This window comes from Periplaneta americana, chromosome 5 (genome assembly GCF_040183065.1).
Source record: "Periplaneta americana isolate PAMFEO1 chromosome 5, P.americana_PAMFEO1_priV1, whole genome shotgun sequence".
NCBI classification, from domain to species: domain Eukaryota; kingdom Metazoa; phylum Arthropoda; class Insecta; order Blattodea; family Blattidae; genus Periplaneta; species Periplaneta americana.
Window position 1 is genome coordinate 197,499,705 of NC_091121.1, and position 18,075 is coordinate 197,517,779.

Consider the following 18,075-nt stretch of genomic DNA (forward strand, 5'->3'; position numbering starts at 1 on the left):
ATTACATTTACATCCAATAACATCTATCAGATGTGGCAAAAACAAAATCACTCCTGTGTGAAAAAAAATATATATATATTTACCTACAACATTTATATTACACTGCAAAGTTTTGAAATGATAAACATCTATGATGTTACTACACATTTCATCACTGTAACAAGAACGAATGTCTAATGCTCGGCTTATACCGTTCGAGGATTTATCGCCCGTGACAATTTTACCCATCATGCATGTGCGCTACCTTTCGGATTATGCTATGAACTACTTGGCGCTCGAGCGAAAACGTCCTATGCAGACCTCTGGTAATCACCCTCATAAAATAAATGGTCAGGTGACTTAGTCTGAAACTTAAAAAACAATTACGACTTTCTATTACAGTGCAAATAAAATATTTATTTACCTAAGAATCCTAGCCCTAATATTACAATCCACAGCATTGGTCGATCAGTGAGTGCCTTGTATATAAAATAGTATATTTTGTGTATGTCTGTAATACTTTAAAAGTTTCAGTTTCTGCCATAGAAAGAGATGAATATGAAACTGTAGAGAACTTAAGTCTTTGTGATATCACTTTGCTTCTTGTATCTTCCTGCGGCAGTATTCAGATATGTGTAGTATTCCCCACTGTTGACTCACCACATGTAAATTTGAACCACAAACTCTTCCACGGTTTATATGCGGGTTATGAAGCTCTGTTATCTGCGTGGAACATGCAGCAGCAGGATCTCCAGATGCTGCTAACATTCCTTGCCAAAACTCGTTTCCAGGCAGAGCATTCCCATCCCACGCATAGCTAACTATCAAAAGTTTCTTGGCATCTTCTCCTTCAAGACGTGCATGAGGCGCTCCCTTTGAGAAATGAATACAGATTCCATTTGAATCTTCTTGTTTACATATCCTTCCTCCATTTGACACGTCTCCACACTTGTCATATTTGAACCAAAGAAAATGTACATCTGATACATGTTTCAGAACTGGAGACAATCTTTTCAAACATTCAGCAAAGGCATCTAAAAACAATCTTTCTTGATGGAAAGTGACTCTCCAAACTCCCAATCCGAAGCCAACAACATTTATGTAGGCATTAGTACCACACATTACTGCCCTGTGTTCTGCTTCAAGCAGCAAGGTCTCAGCAGTTGCTGCTACTCTTTTCTTGTAAATTGTTGAGTCGAACAATAAGCCGTTATTAAGTTTTGTGTAACGGTCACTGGATTCCAGTGATACGTCATACAAAGGAAGATGGGGGGAAACACCATAGAAATCCGCCCATACTTTTCTCCAGTGATGAAGTTTTGTGTCTTCAAATGGTCCGTATCCATTAACTTGTGTATTCTGTTTGTCTGAGACAACTAACTCTTGCCATTCCATCAAACCAGGACTCTCCAGTCGTGCTCCAATCAGTCCAATGATTATGCCCTGATTTTGAAATTTATTAAGATTTAATGTAGGGACACCACAATTATCTCTATTACCATCATTAATGAAGAAACTATGTGAAGATACTGACAGAAATGCAGACAACTTGATTTCATCATAGCTTAGACAGTTCTCCAACGTCAACGGTGGTTTCTCGTTACTTGTTCCAATGCATTCCCAATGTCCAGAGCCACCCTCCTGGCTCAACAGCAAGTATGTGTCACTTCTTCCGTAGAAAGCAACTGCACGTTTCTCTAATAGTCGTTGCACTAAATCTGTCACTTTTATATCAGCATACAACAATTTCTCTACTGATGTACCAAATGCATTCTTGTGCTCAAGAAAGTTAATGTAAAGATGCAGAGCAGTTTCGTGTAGCACAGGATAGGTAGAGTTAATGTGGTGCTCCAGTTCTTCACTCGTAACGTCCCTCCTGGTCCTCAAGAGTGTGTCACAGAGCATGGAAACCACTGGAAATGTGACAGGAAACCTGATGCTATTCTTCCTGAGATCTTGAAGCACAGTCTTATGATTGTCCTCAACATCCTTGCATTTTGATAGATGCTTGTAAGCCACAGGTTTAAAGACTATGTTGAGTGCACAAGATGATTCTTCGGCAACTTGAGGTCCTCCACATTGGGGCTACAATAAAAATAATAAACAGTGTAATTTAAATGGCACATTTTTCATTGTAAGTTTTCTTCTAGTATGAGGAGTCATCAATAAGGAGCAGATTCCTATGTAATTAAATATTCTTTTTGCGTGTGATAAAACACAATTAACAAAGTTAAAAATTCCGAACGTGAGGTTTCAAGTTTAAAACCCGAATTTTATTTCACATAAAAACACATATTTTCACAAAAAAAAATTATGTAAATACATATTTTCAGGAATCTATTATAAACACATAAATCTTAGAGATTTTTTACTTAAATAATTTTTATTACAAGAACTTTTAAATATTTTAAAACTAAATCAATTATGTCACTCAGAAGTACGTTATCTTTTTTAAGAATTCTTGGTTGCTTCGTGTTTCTAAGCGCTGTGTGGTGTATCCGTGATCAATTTTTGTAATAGTATCGCCTCAAGTTCTGAGAACTGCTAGGCAGCATATCAGTGTTATTATTAGAGAATACATTAACATGGACAAGGAGGAGAGATCTTGCAACACATAATTAGGAATGTTTATTGTTGCTGAAGGTGATTTCATTCCACGCTTTGTTTGTGAAACACAACAGATAAGAGCTCGGGTATGAACATTATTTAATTTAAACAAATCTCTCGCCTCTCGCTCATGTCTATGAAGTAAGGCAATATATCGGGCTTCGTCAATTGATATCCTTCAAGATACTGAAAGATGGTTATTTAAAAAACGATTTGGCTTTCCTATTAGCAAATTTAAGCTTTTTGTGTGACACCATAAAAAAACTCGAAACATCCAAAAACCTGTTGTCTGAAACAGGAAGGTGCATGCCGTGAAAATTAAACTAGACTCTCTACCAGGTTCAGAAGCACAATTACTAAGGGACAAATTCCAGAATGTGTTTGGGAAAAACAGTGGATATAAAAAAATGTGTGAAGTTGCTCAAGTATTGGAGGGTGAGCCTGTAGGTGAAATTGACGGTGTTCGTGTTTGCGACATTCCTCTCTTTAAATATGCACGTCTGACGTCCTGTGATGCGGAAAGATCGTTTTCACGGTATAAGTCGTTGTTCAGAGATAATCGGCATGCATTTGTGATGGAGAATTTGGAGATGACCTTTGTTGTTCACTGCAATTCTCGGCCAACTACTAGCACTCAAGTGTGGTTGGTGTGTACCTAGTAACATTTTTTTTTCTAGTTAAGTAAAGTATTTTTGTCATATTTAAAATAAATATTTTTTTTTATTTTTAGCAAATATTTTCGTACTTTTTAGCACATAAAAATAAATATATTTAAATTTTTTAGCACATAAAAATCCGCTCTCTAGTCATCAATGCCAGGGAAGTCTCTCCGCACTGGAGACAGTGGAGTGTATGCACTAGCAACAGCAGTAATGTTGGTAGTAGCTGGAACTTACACTAGGGACAAAACGTAAACTGTGTACTCACCACAATCATAACAGATGCTGGAAGTGTTTTCCTCGTTCTTCAAGCCACAGTTCGACTCTTTTACACTTATTTGCTAACAGTTTCACTAATGTTTCTTGCGTAATCGACGGTACATAATTAATTATATTCATCTTAAGTTCATTGATTGTTTTAGGATTATTACCATATGCCACAGATTTTGCCGCACCCCAAATGGTAATCTTTTCGTAATCACTTTCTTTTAATTCATGAACCACTGTAATTTTATAGGGGTCCAATTGAAGTTCGCTTGTGCTGTCCACTTAGAGATTCCCGGCCTCTTGTGCTGTCCACTTAGAGATTCCCGGCCTCTTGTGCTAATTTACACAACATTATATCCGAGATTTCATCAAGTTTTTTTTGTCGTTAAGGGGAGAGGATGGTATTTTTTGGTGAAAAATCAGTAAATTAAAAAAAAAATCTTAAAAATACTCTGTGATATGTGTGGAATAGCGTAACATTTTGTGGGTATTTGTGCCCTTATCGCATGTTGAGTCGCCATTTTTAAACTTCCTGCGTTATGGATTTTTAAATTACTCGCAAAATTTTTATTGTTTCCGGTAAATGAAATTGTAAAAAAATATTTTTTTTTCCTTTTTTCCTTAAAATACTCTTTGATATGTGTGTAATGCGTTGCATAAAACTATAATTAAAAAATTTTAATCAACTACCTATACAAAAACAATTAATTAATTTTAATATAAAAATAAAACCAAAACAAAAAAAAATAATTTATATAATATTTCAGATTGTACCGAATTGCATGATAAAACTATTCAGTGTAAATGAAATTCTTAACTTAAAGATTTAATCTGTTGGAATAATTTTATCATCAATTTCCATATTAGGCCTAATATTATGTACATTAGTGATTAATATCTTTTAAAGGCTTTAAGTTAATTTTAAACTAATATCCTTCAAAGCTATAAATAAAGATTAAATTACTTTGTGGGTATTTGTGCCCTTATCGGATGTTGAGACATCATTTTTAAACTTCCTGCGCTATGGATTTTTAAATTACACTCCCGCTTTTATCGGTTTCCAGTAACTTCATTTTTTTGCTACATTGCCAGACAAAACTGGATATAATTTCTGAACTATTAAAGATGCATGCATGAAATTTAGAACACACATTCTTTAGACTATTAGGAAACTTTTCTCTGTAACAGAAATTTGTTAATTGATTTCATTTTAAAATTACGTCCGTTTGTTTGCAAGAAAGGAAATCAGAAAATTGTTATTACATTTTAATTGTTTATTTTACAAACGTAGGGACTAATATCAAAATTCTGTTACAGACAGTTTGTAGAACATGCTTTTGCAAATACATTGCAAAAAACCGTTTGAATCTATCTTTAAAAACGGTTTAGATATATCGGTTTTAGTACAATCCTGCATTGGGCATATTTTTTTTTTTCAAATTTGGGGCCCCCAAATATTTTTTTTTTTTAATATTTATATTTGGTTGAGCTCTCTACATACAAAAAATTAATATTTTACACCAAATAGAAAAAAAGTTAAAAAAAAAATACCATCCTCCCCCCTTAAAATTGCAGCCTGCCATTTCTTGGTGCATTGAGAATTGACCCAGTTCCACGGAATTTATTGATCAAATCACGTACTATATCACGATTTGAACACCTGGAATTAGGAAAACGCATTCGAAATTTCTGTTTCACATTTTCTGTAAACTTATCACCTTCGCGAAAAACATATTTCACTAAAAACGCTCTTTTTTCAGTAGAAAGCATTGTCACCAGTAGTCTTCAGCCACCACTCACTCACAATTAGACTGCAGTACACCTCTTGTGCCCTGAACTATACCCCTAGCTAAACAACCCCCATGGAAGGATGTGGCAATGACCCGGCCTGGCTGATGCTATCAACATAATTGCAGTTGCGAGCACATACACTCGGCTGTCTCCAGTGTGGAGAGACTTCCCTGGCGCTCTGTACAATGAAACAAATAACTAATTACTTCTCTTAATAATTATTTGGCCCTGCCTTCTACATCTCTGTGTGGTAGATTTATTCTGCACACAGTTTGGACACTGTTACAGTCTTCCTATTTCATTTATTATTCCATTCATTTCAAATTCCATAATCAGCCGTTCTTCACAAAGAACTATACTATTCTAATCATCTCAATGTTAGCATATCAACTATACTGCCTTTAATTTTCATTATTCTCTGTATTTCAACTTGTTTTCTCTTTTATATTTCCTTGCAGGTCATCTTCAATAATTTATTTCTTTTGTGAGCAATTTCGTATCATAAATCCTATTTCTTATTTTTATTGTATATTTGTTTCATTCACAATGAAAATTAAACACAACGTAAGCGTTAACTTAACGTTATAGTAAAATCAAGAAGTCATACCATCATTCACGATGGGAACATAAACATAACAGCAAACATACTTGGTAACCATGGAAACATAACAACGACGCCATTTCCTCATATTCTGTCGTATACTTCAGCACTCCACGATTGTGTTCTGTTTGCAAATCACGTAAGCATAAGCATGAAAGTTTGGAGTTTGCAAACTTTCATGTTAACGTCTTACGGTAATGTTTATGTCAATGTTTATGTGAATCATTGTGAATGATCCCATTTGGTAGCCTGGGCGCAAACTTCTGTGTTTATGTTACGGTTGTGTTTAATTTTCATTGTGAATGGGCCTTTACAGTCTTCCTATTTCATTTATCATTCCATTCATTTCAAATTCCATAATCAGCCGTTCTTCACAAAGAACTATACTATTCTAATCATCTCAGTGTTAGCATATCAACTGTACTGCCGTTAATTTTCATTATTCTCTGTATTTCAACTCGTTTTCTCTTTTATATTTCCTTGCAGATCATCTTCAATAATTTATTTCTTTTGTGAGCAATTTCGTATCATAAATCCTATTTGTTATTTTTATTGTATATTTGTAGAAATAAAAAATGACTGAAGGCTCATTCACAATGAAAATTAAACATAACGTAAGCGTTAACTTAACGTTACAGTAAAATCAAGAAGTCATACCATCATTCACGATGGGAACATAAACATAACAGCAAACATACTTGGTAACCATGGAAACATAACAACGACGCCATTTCCTCATATTCTGTCGTATACTTCAGCATCCACGATTGTGTTCTGTTTGCAAATCACGTAAGCATAAGCATGAAAGTTTGGAGTTTGCAAACGTCTTACGGTAATGTTTATGTCAATGCTTATGTGAATCATTGTGAATGATCCCATTTGGTAGCCTGGGCGCAAACTTCTGTGTTTATATTACGGTTATGTTTAATTTTCATTGTGAATGGGCCTTAACATTGATATGAATAGCCCTCGAAGCAGTACAGTTGTAAAGTAAATTTCACACATTTTTTGTGTACTCTTACAATTTTCGATTCTTCATTGTAACATATACAGGGTGGAAGGGGACCGATGCACCGAAATTTAAAAGTTGATTCTACATGTTAAATGTAACAAAACTTTTATTACATTTTTCCTTCGATGAAGCGTCATTAAGCAGGAAAAAAATAGTATTTTCCCAATGTTTGCAGCGCTCTATTGCGGTAATAGCCCGAGAGAAATGGCTGATTTCTATATAAGCAGATAGGTAAAAATAATCTAAACAATTAATGTCTTGATTTTTTTTCTTCACAAACCGTTTAGATATAAATTTAAATTGAATAATTGCAAAAATCGTTCAAATAAATCTGACAACGCAGCGCACTGTCAGTCCTGCCATCTATCCACAGTATGCGGAACCCGAATTAGGCAAGTGGAGTGGGTAGGCATTAGACACACATCTTGATTCAAATTATGTAACAATTTTAGATTATTGAAGTGGTAACAGTTACCCACTGAAACGTGCGACTCCCACGATTATACTCTCCCTATGAAAGCTTTATTTGTTCATACATTGCCGTAATAAGGGTGTTCTTTCCTTATATATATATATATATATATATATATATATATATATATACACACACACACACACATATATATATATATATATATATATATATATATATATATAGAGAGAGAGAGAGAGAGAGACACCCCCCTCCCCCCAAACTGAGTCTTCGTCACTGGATTTCTTACATGAAAAATGCCAGTCCAGGCTTGGGTCGAACCTGGACGACTCCTGCGTGACAGGCCGAAGGTATAGTCCCTAGCTGAGAATAAACTTTCTACTGAAGGATGCACTGAAAGGAATGATGAACGGAAGAAATGTTTGGGGCAAAAGAAGATATCAGATTATAAACAACCAGGGGCGGCTCGTCCATAAGAGCTGAGGAGCTGCAGCACTCCCTGCTTTGACAAGAAAATAAAAATAATATTTATTTTAATTTTTAGAAGAATTGTTACAGCTTTTATTGGTAAATTGCTTTATATTTCATCTGGCCGGGTATATGCACTATTATCTTATGCATAATCTTTTTGCGCGTCGACTGTATTGGAATTGACACTGCATTCAAAGTCGTCCTGGGATCTGCAGGATGGTCAGCTCATAGAGAGTGTGTCTTGCTTGGTCAGGGGGTAGAGAGGTGAAGGGAAGCAGAGGGAAACTGCCGCTGTTTAAAAACCATATCTCGCTGCAGTGGCTTGCAGAGCCAGGCCAAAAGGGATCTTTCCTCTCCTCCCACACCGCTATTGTAATGCTGCGTCAAATGGATTCTCTATTCCCTTGAAACTTAATGACAAAATTTTTATTTTCTTTTCACATACTTATTGTTGTAGAATCTTAACGAGTTAATATAACGAAATTAATATTCTCTTTTGCCTTATTATTACGTATATATCCAGCCTCCAGCAGAACCTAATATTTGCCTTAACTCAGAATGATTGCCCGAGTAGAATCCTTTTGATATAGCACGTAAAATACGAAAGAGACTTCTTTTCCAGTTTTAGAAAATTGTTGACCATCAGTATATCTGAGCGTTGCTTTGGTGTGACGTCTTAATATCCTAACTTAACCAGTGCAAATTTGCAAGCATGAGTGTGTGTGGATTACAGAATATTAATTTTATTTTTCTCAACTTTCCCTTGCGGAGAATATTGATGTAATGAAGTGAAATTAAAGGGTCGTCCGTTACCCGACTTAAATCTTACTTAAGCTTCATCCAGCCGAAAGAGTGCATATATGTAAGGAAGTATAACAATGAAATTTACGCTAAGCATTTGTGGTTACGTGGATGTGAACAAAAAAAATCTGTATTTTGTTTTCCTTGCCTCCTCTTCGGTGGTGATGCTGCATGGACTAGGAGTGGTGTGACAGATTTAGGACATTTGCCCCTAAAAAGCAAAATGCACGAATCTTCGCAGTCTCACCTGAAAAATGTTGTTTCATTGGTTATGTTACGCAACTCATACTGCTGTGCAATTAAGTGAAACGAACAGAACAAACATTCTCAAACATAATCAAGAAGTGAGAAAAAATCGTGAAATTATTTAAAAAAAAAATATTGATTGTATCAAATTTTGTGGCCAATATGAACTTCCCGTTAGGGGACAGGATGAAAAAACGATTCGAAGAACCCTGATGTGTTTCGTGGGTTGCTACAGTTCGTGAGTAATCTAAACGAGCCTCTCAAAAATCATTTGGAACATGCCACTGTTTAAGGTTATTCTAAGACAATTCAGAATGAACTGGTAGATTGTAAGTTGAGTGTCTGCCGATCTGAAATTCAAACTGAAATCGATGGTACTTACTTACTTACTTACTTACTTACTTACTTACTGGCTTTTAAGGAACCCAGAGGTTCATTGCCGCCCTCACATAAGCCCTCCATTGGTCCCTATCCTGAGCAAGATTAATCCAGTCTCTACCATCACATCCCACCTCCCTCAAATCCATCCTAATATTATCCTCCCACATACGTCTCGGCCTCCCCAAAGGTCTTTTTCCCTCCGGCCTCCCAACTAACACTCTATATGCATTTCTGGATTCGCCCATACGTGTTACATGTCCTGCCCATCTCAAACGTCTGGATTTTATGTTCCTAATTATGTCAGGTGAAGAATACAATGCTTGCACGCATTGCTCTGCGTTGTGTAACTTTCTCCATTCTCCTGTAACTTCATCCCTTTTAGCCCCAAATATTTTCCTAAAAACCTTATTCTCAAACACCCTTAATCTCTGTTCCTATCTCAAAGTGAGAGTCCAAGTTTCACAACCATACAGAACAACCGGTAATATAACTGTTTTATAAATTCCAACTTTCAGATTTTTTGGCAGAAGACTAGATGACAAAAGCTTCTCAACCGAATAATAACAGGCATTTCCCATAGAAATCGATGGTATTAGTTTTTATTAGGGATTAGCAAATGGTCCCACAGACATCTCCCAACTAAGTCAGGAAGTTTTGGTTTTTCGATATGTAGTGCATTTATTTTTGTCCTATAATTATTAGTAATGGTATCAAGAAGTGAAATTTGTATGTACCGAAATCTACTGCAGCTCTCCCAATCCACAAGTTCACGAGCCGCCACTGTAAACAACATAAAGATACCCGGATAGTGTTAGCAGCCGACACTATACCATGCACTGGAGAATGCTGGGTTTGCAGTGAAAAACCTGCCCTTGTGCAAAACATTATGAATGAATGAAACCAACTCGTCAGTAAGATAAAATATTATCTTTATATGTCAATTTCCTCTCACTATCTGAGACAAAAAAAGCACAGCACTCGAAAACATGTTGAAGCAAAACTGTTGTGATCCTCGTCTGATTCAAAGAGCCTTCTCTGCATAGAAGTTGTAGAACAGCTGATGCAAAGCTTCAGAAGAAGCCAAATTCAGTGTTTTATTTTATTTGAAAGAATTATCTGTTTTCGCGAGTATTTCGAGAGGGGGGAATATTTTGAAGTACTTACTATTTCGGGACTGAGGGTCGGCTTGTGTGGGGTAGCCCGTAGAGTGCTGGCCTTCTATGCCCGAGGTTGCGTGTTCGATCCCGGCCCAGGTCGATGACATTTAAGTGTGCTTAAAAGCGACAGACTCACGTCAGTAGATTTACTGGCATGTACTTCTACGGGACAAAGTGCCAGCGCATCGGCAACGCTGATATAACCTCGGCAGTTGCGAGCGTCATTAAATAAAACAGAATTTACAATTATTTTTTACTGTGAGGGTATTTCATTGAAATCAGTGGCGGTTCTAGATGCTTAAAACTGGGGGGGGGGGGGGATTGGATCAGAAAGCAAAGGATGTCCAAATGCAAGAGAAATTTAAAGGCATGCAAAAAAATGAAATTATAATTTCGCACTTATTCGCAGAAACTCCTATATTTCGCATTTTGTACTCTATTTCGCATTTTATCGCAGATTAGAAAACCACCATAAGGTATAAAATTTCCTCTCTAAGACACAATTACGTCATTACGTACAGTATTATCGCCGCGATCTCATGGTTAACATTCGGCAGGTCTTTGAGCGACCTCGTGCGTAACATTCGGCAGGCCTTTGAAATTTAATTGTATTATTGTTTTCATTTTCAATTTCTTACGTCGCCGCTCCAATCACTCTCCTCAATTTCAATATTGCAACCAATAAGCTGCTCCATTATTAGATGACACCTACTTGTCTAATCCACGTGGACTAAAACCGAGGTTGCAATGTCTTGTGCTGAGGACGAACATTAAGGTATGTGATTAAAAATTATTATTAAAGAGTTATTATTAAGAGTTAAGAATGTCAACGTACTCGTATATGAAATAATAATAATAATAATAATAATAATAATAATAATAATAATAATAATAATAATAATAATAATAGCCATTTAACAATATAATCAAATATAAATGACACTCGGGAGGAAATTAAACGCAGAATAAATATGGGAAATGCCTGTTATTATTCGGTTGAGAAGCTCTTATCATCCAGTCTGTTGTCCAAAAATCTGAAAGTTAGAATTTATAAAACAGCTATATTACCGGTTCTTCTGTATGGTTGTGAAACTTGGACACTCACTCTGAGAGAGGAACATAGGCTAAGGGTGTTTGAGAATAAGGTGCTTAGGAAAATATTTGGGGCTAAGCGGGATGAAGTTACAGGAGAATGGAGAAAGTTACACAACGCAGGACTGCACGCATTGTATTCTTCACCTGACATAATTAGAAACATTAAATCTAGACGTTTGAGATGGGCAGGGCATGTAGCACGTATGGGCGAATCCAGAAATGCATATAGAGTGTTAGTTGGGAGGCCGGAGGGAAAAATACCTTTAGGGAGCCCGAGACGTAGATGGGAGGATAATATTAAAATGGATTTGAGAGAGGTGGGATATCATGATAGAGACTGGATTAATCTTGCACAGGATAGGGACCGATGGCGGGCTTATGTGAGGGCAGCAATGAACCTTCGGGTTCCTTAAAAGCCATTTGTAAGTAAGTAAGTATTTAACAATATAACAAACTAGTGCTTATTCTTATCGAGGAAGTAGACGTGACAACGTGACGCTTAGAGTGAAACCTACAGAGCAACAATCTGTCGGCAGAATTATGTTTTAAAAGCACATCGCACGTTATTGTATGATGCCGACATGTTAAGCATGAGGCCGCGGCGATAATAACATCTGGACATTTTTCCGCATTTATCGCGAGTGCGAAAATCTACTATCTCTAATAATTATTAACAACAAATATTCTTGGGTTTTGACCCCAGATAAGTAGCATTAAATTCTAGAGCAGCTAAGTTGTAAAATTTCACAAAATTAGCTTTATTATTATCTATCATTATCGTCATCTGAAACAGTTGCGCGATGACCTCAAAGTAAGGCTACCCGGGCCATTGTTGCCACAGCTGAGCGGTTACGCAATATGTCATGTTTGTGTTTCTCGCCTAGCTTTGAAATCACTTTTCCTGAAAACTGTTCCATTTTACTATTGAAAATTTTATGACATTCACTATCAAGATGCTTTGCAAGTTTTTCTCCTATTTTTTTTTTCCAATTGCAAAATCCAGATTTAGTGAAAACATGTTCAGCATTGTTTGAATCAGATTGAACGAAATGGCGACAAGGAAAACAGAAACTGTCGATGTACCATATTTTGAATGCAGATAGCATTGTTAGTTGTATAGAATATCTAAAAATATTGATTGTGGTGTGCATGTAGGATGTACTATGCATGTTAAAAATATTACGTTCAAACTTTATTTCATTTGTTACATATTTTTAAACAGCATATCGATTCAGCATATCTATTCCACGCCTCTGGAATTCTCTCCCTGACCATGTCACTATCATCATTGCTATCTCTGTTTTTTTTTTCTTGTATTAGCTCGATGAAAGCTCTATAGCGTTCTTTTGACCCTGTTGACCCTCTATAGGGCTTTAATTTAATTTGTATTATTTTCATCAGTGTTTGTATTTCTCTTTTGTATTTATATGTGCTATCTGGTAGAATGGAAGAGAAGGCCTTAATGGCCTTAATCCTGTCAGATTGAATAAATAAATATAAATAAACTGTCTGTTAAAAATAGCATATCGTTATTATTATTATTATTTTTTTTTTTCGTTGTTGGTAACTCTATAGCATCTTATAGTATCTATAAGATGCTGTATGGTTGTGCTAACAGATGGAGTTACTTGTCAACAATGTGACGCTGAAACGTGTGTTAGGTTACTGCCCAGCGACAGTCCTGATGTATTTTTACATATTTTGTGATGATTGGTTAATTAATATTAACCCTGCACACTCACACAATCACATTCACATTCATACAAATTTCCAGACTCTAGACACCCAGGGAATTCTTCTTCTTCAAGAAAAATTCACCGAAAGCCGAACCCGGGACCTCCTGATCTGGAAGCCAGCATGACGGAGGCAGTCTAATATCGTTATCTTAATTTCAAAACCTCTTAACTCGCTCGGATGTCGATTTTCACTTTTTTATAGAATATCCACAGATCCATCTATTTACAAAGCAGTGAAGCTTAATTTAAAATATTAGCGCTAATATTGGACCACTACGAAACCACCTAATTTCTTTCTCTGTGAATACACTTCCAAAACGCGCAAAAAGTGAAAATCGACATCCGAGCGAGTTTCGAGGTTTTGGAGTTAAGGTAAACGATATAGAATAAATAAAACTTTAAAATTAATGTGAAATTAAGTTCATTAAATTCATTAGTTTGCTTTATATCAAGTAAATGAGCAATTTATCCAGCAATAATTAAGGAATTTTTAAATAACTATTTCATTAAAAGTGGGGGGACCTGAGCTAGAACCGCCTCTGGTTGAAATAATTAGATTTCGCGACATTTCGCGGATAAATGTCATTTATTTTCTAGATTACCTTCGTGGAATTTGTGTTTTTTTGCGAATAGAATTAAATTTCCAAACAGTTCGCATATTTCTTTAATACCAAAAAATCACACCCCTAATCATTTTATTTTTCCACGCTCTACCACGGATCCACCGTATAGGTGCGTGCATACTAGTATATATTTTGCGGCTATGATGAAATAGTGCACTTGGAAGAAACTAAGCAAATGTTAAAGACTCTTCGTATTATAGTTTATATTCTGTTTCGTATTTCTGTAGTATAGCCTACTTGTCAGATTAATAGTACTTACAGTTGTAAGGCAGATCTTGATGCAAGACATCTTTCTTTCTATTCTTGTACTTCTCTGCTTCCCATCAACCGATGTACGTACGTGGCGTCTATCAACTGTTGCAATATAAGCAGGAAAACGCTCGTGTTATATAGCCTTTCCTACTCATCGGTGAACCACTCACTGCTCGGAAATTCCGCGTACTGACGGACAATAGTTGCGTCATAACACTCAACCGTGAAAAATGAGGTAGCGGCAGTGACGGTTATTCAAGTGTAGGTGAGTGACGCCATCTCCTTTCTCGTGCTTTAATAAAATATATTTTATCAATAAATTAAAATATTCCGTAATGGATTCCTCGAACTATATTTTGCTCTACTTTTCAATCAGCTTCGCTCGACTAGCCAGCATCATCTGAGTTCTGAAAGTGTAGATAAAGATAACACTGACTCACTAATCAGTGTTGCCAACTTCAATTTGCGAGAAACCACTACATGCTCACAAAAACTCACCAAATGTGTCATAAAACCCACCAGATTTTCGTTCCAATAGATTTTTTGCACTTAATTGCTAAATAATTCGCAGATTAAGATATAATAGTATGAATAATCAATAACAATTTTGTTACAACATACACCACTCCGTCTCAGTGCGGCCTAATTTCAAAATTTACTTAAATTCTTTTGTGATCCCAAATTCCAATACTTGAAACTCAATTACAACAAAAAACAAATACACATACAAACTAATTTACAGAGTGTAATAGAATATAGGATATTTATTGACTGAGTTTGTCAAAATAACTTATCAATATTTAAAAAACGACAACAAATATTTAGACATATAAATAATTAATTGAAGTTAATATGTTGCTAACGTTTCCGCCTATTTAGGCATCTTCAGGCATATATTCAAAATATCTCATGTGATATATTAAAATTCATTGATATTGGCATAAACATTAAATAGATAATTAAAAAATCTCAAAATAAACATATTAAAACAATGCATAAAATTAAATAAAAAAATGATAGTTGTGTTAATAATTAAAACAACTATTAATACTTACTTACTGGCTTTTAAGGAACCCGAAGGTTCATTGCCGCCCTCACATAAGCCCGCCATGAGTCCCTATCCTGAGCAAGATCAATCCAGTCTCTATCATCATATCCTACCTCCCTCAAATCCATTTTAATATTATCTTCCCATCTACGTCTCGGCCTCCCCAAAGGTCTTTTCCCCTCCAGCCTCCCAACTAACACTCTATATGCATTTCTGGATTCGCCCATACGTGCTACATGTCCTGCCCATCTCAAACGTCAGGATTTAATGTTCCTAATTATGTCAGGTGAAGAATACAATGCGTGCAGTTCTGTGTTGTATAACTTTCTCCATGCTCCTGTAACTTCATCCCTCTTAGCCCCAAATATTTTCCTAAGCACCTTATTCTCAAACACCCTTAACCTATGTTCCTCTCTCAAAGTGAGAGTCCAAGTTTCACAACCATAAGGAACAACCGGTAATATAACTGTTTTATAAAGTCTAACTTTCAGATTTTTTGACAGCAGACTGGATGATAAAATCTTCTCAACCGAATAATAACAGGCATTTCCCATATTTATTCTGTGTTTAATTTTCTCCCGAGTATAATTTATATTTGTTACTGTTGCTCCCAGGTATTTGAATTTTTTCACCTCTTCAAAGGATAAATTTCCAATTTTTATATTTCCATTTCGTACAATATTCTCGTCACGAGACATAATCATATACTTTGTCTTTTCGGGATTTCCTTTCAAACCTATCTCTTTACTTGCTTCAAGTAAAATTCCCGTGTTTTCCGTAATCGTTTGTGGATTTTCTCCTAACATTTCACGTCATCCGCATAGACAAGCAGCTGATGTAACAACTATTAATACAGTAAGAAAATTACAATAATTATGTACATTAAAACAGCTTCAATTTCTATTACAGTTACATCTATGTTTAAGGTTCATTAATTCAGAAATTATATCTCCCCATTTGTTTTTGTTTTTGTTTTGTTTTGTTTTGTTTTTTTTTTTTTTTTCAAAATTTTGATGCGAGAAATTCAGAAGGTGGAAATTACACGAAGACTGCAAATTATCGAGAACAATCTGGTCATAAAGAATAACAAATAATTCATGTACTAATCAAATCTATTTTTAATATTATAAACTTACAAATATGCATAATATCAATAATTATGGGCGATTTTATGGCATTTTTTGTACTACTGTATGTCAGTTCACAATTTTGTGTTCATTGTTTACGTTTGTTAAAAATGAATACATACTACAATGCCGTTATTTACAAAAGCGTGTGTTCAGTAATATATTTTGATTCACAACACACTGATACACTATAGCCTATATCAGTACTGTAATCCCATTCGCATAGATTGATTACTATAAATACATGCCAGTAAATATTATTCTTAAATATTATACACTACCATACAGATACTTAAATTCATACCACCATCACATTCAGCCAGCACGTGTTTGAAAGCCAAACTATGCTATTATCATGGATAAATATATAATTATAATATATATACATATATATATATATAATTATATATTCATCTATGCTATTATGTTGACACTGAAGTATAGTAATTCACAAATTACACTCTCGTAGCAGCACTGTACACACATCCACATGAATAAACGTTCCGACAGTGAGATGCTGACACCTACAGGCTAGAATACAGACTATTAAATTTCATCCTCGAGATATAGCACGTGAACGATAGCATCGATGCACCTGACATCTGTAGGATAGATTCACTGTTCACTTAATGCTTTGTGTTCTTGACGAGTCATAAGCGGCCAGCGAAAGACAATTTTCTCCCGCTAATGCATGAAATTCCTGTAACCTTCTTGAAAAGAGCACAGCTTGTACGTGAACGGATGTTGCCAAGTTGACATAAGAAGTTTATGCAAGATGTGGGAAGTTTAAAATACTCGATTCTGATATTATACATCCCCACTACGTCAATACGGTATTAAATAATAAAATTAGTCGTGCATTAATGGAAACAAGGTGTTCACGTGCTCTTGTGCTCTTATTGACGCACCGCCACTGATCAGTTCTAATGCCTGCAGCCTGGCCTTGACTAATATGAGATTGTATTGTTTGTTAAACTTCGTGCGTAAAATATTCGTATCAAAATTAATTTGTTAATTACGTAAAGAAAATAAACGTAATGTATTTTCAGACACAAATCCAGATTATCATACTTGTGGTCAGAGGAATCATCAACATATTTCATTACATGTATAAGGGATGAATAATGACCTTGGGTATCCCGTGCTTGTTTTTTCGGTACCTGGAATTTTCATGATAGAAGCTCATGCAAAGAGAAAGTGTGTCCAATTTTGTTTAATGTAAGATGAGAAAATTATATGAGGAAAATAAAATTCTGAAAAACATGTCCAAAAACCTTGTAGGTAGGATGAGGAATTACACGAGAAAATACGGTATACAAAGTGAACCGTAAGTAGTGTCATTAATTTCAGGAGGTATTCTTTGAGATATTTCAAAGAAAAAAGTTCAATACAATTCTGCTCATATTTTGCTTTCTTTTTCAAATAAAAATTGTTTTATGTGAAATGTTTGTTAGTGTGTTTTAGGAAAGCCATTGATTTAATTCCCAATATACTCAGTCAGTTTAAGAGAGCAGTGTATTATGATGACTATTACACTTTTACTACGTCACACTACTTTTGACCAATAAAACGGTACGAAAGGACATCTTTCAACCAATCATGGCTGCTTATCGCACAATTTTATTGCTTCTCTAGCATTTGTTTATTTTTATCACTACCCTAGCATTTGTTTCTTTTTTTGCCAACATTTCAAACTGCACTGGTCTGGACGTCAAAAAACAGAAAATTACAAACCACTCCAGTCGATGCACAGCACTTTCAAATATGACTCGCATTGGCATTCAAGAAC

The 18,075-nt window shown here is 35.4% G+C and overlaps 2 protein-coding genes across 8 annotated transcripts in view; one reads left to right on the plus strand and one right to left on the minus strand.

Annotated features, from left to right (window-relative positions):
• The window catches only part of LOC138700402 (uncharacterized), a 29,915-nt gene extending 15,656 nt beyond the window's left edge, over nucleotides 1-14,259 (minus strand). For 2 of the 4 annotated variants that reach the window (XM_069827021.1, XM_069827020.1), the window contains exons 1-2: nucleotides 14,119-14,259; nucleotides 404-2,064 (exon numbers count right to left, since the gene is read on the minus strand). In XM_069827021.1, coding sequence (XP_069683122.1) covers nucleotides 571-2,064; nucleotides 14,119-14,148 — 1,524 coding nt within the window. In that variant the 5' untranslated portion in view covers nucleotides 14,149-14,259 and the 3' untranslated portion in view covers nucleotides 404-570. The remainder of the gene's footprint in view (nucleotides 1-403; nucleotides 2,065-14,118) is intronic. The other 2 variants (XM_069827018.1, XM_069827019.1) reach the window with 2 other exon arrangements.
• Nucleotides 1-18,075, plus strand: part of LOC138700403 (uncharacterized) — a 46,434-nt gene that overhangs the window by 20,374 nt on the left and 7,985 nt on the right. Inside the window, exon 1 of one of the 4 annotated variants that reach the window (XR_011332345.1) lies at nucleotides 14,250-14,376. The exons of the other annotated variants lie outside the window; for them this stretch is intronic. The gene's annotated coding sequence lies outside the window, so the exon portion shown is untranslated. Of the gene's footprint in view, nucleotides 1-14,249; nucleotides 14,377-18,075 lie in introns of those variants that run through there. 4 annotated transcript variants of the gene reach the window in all.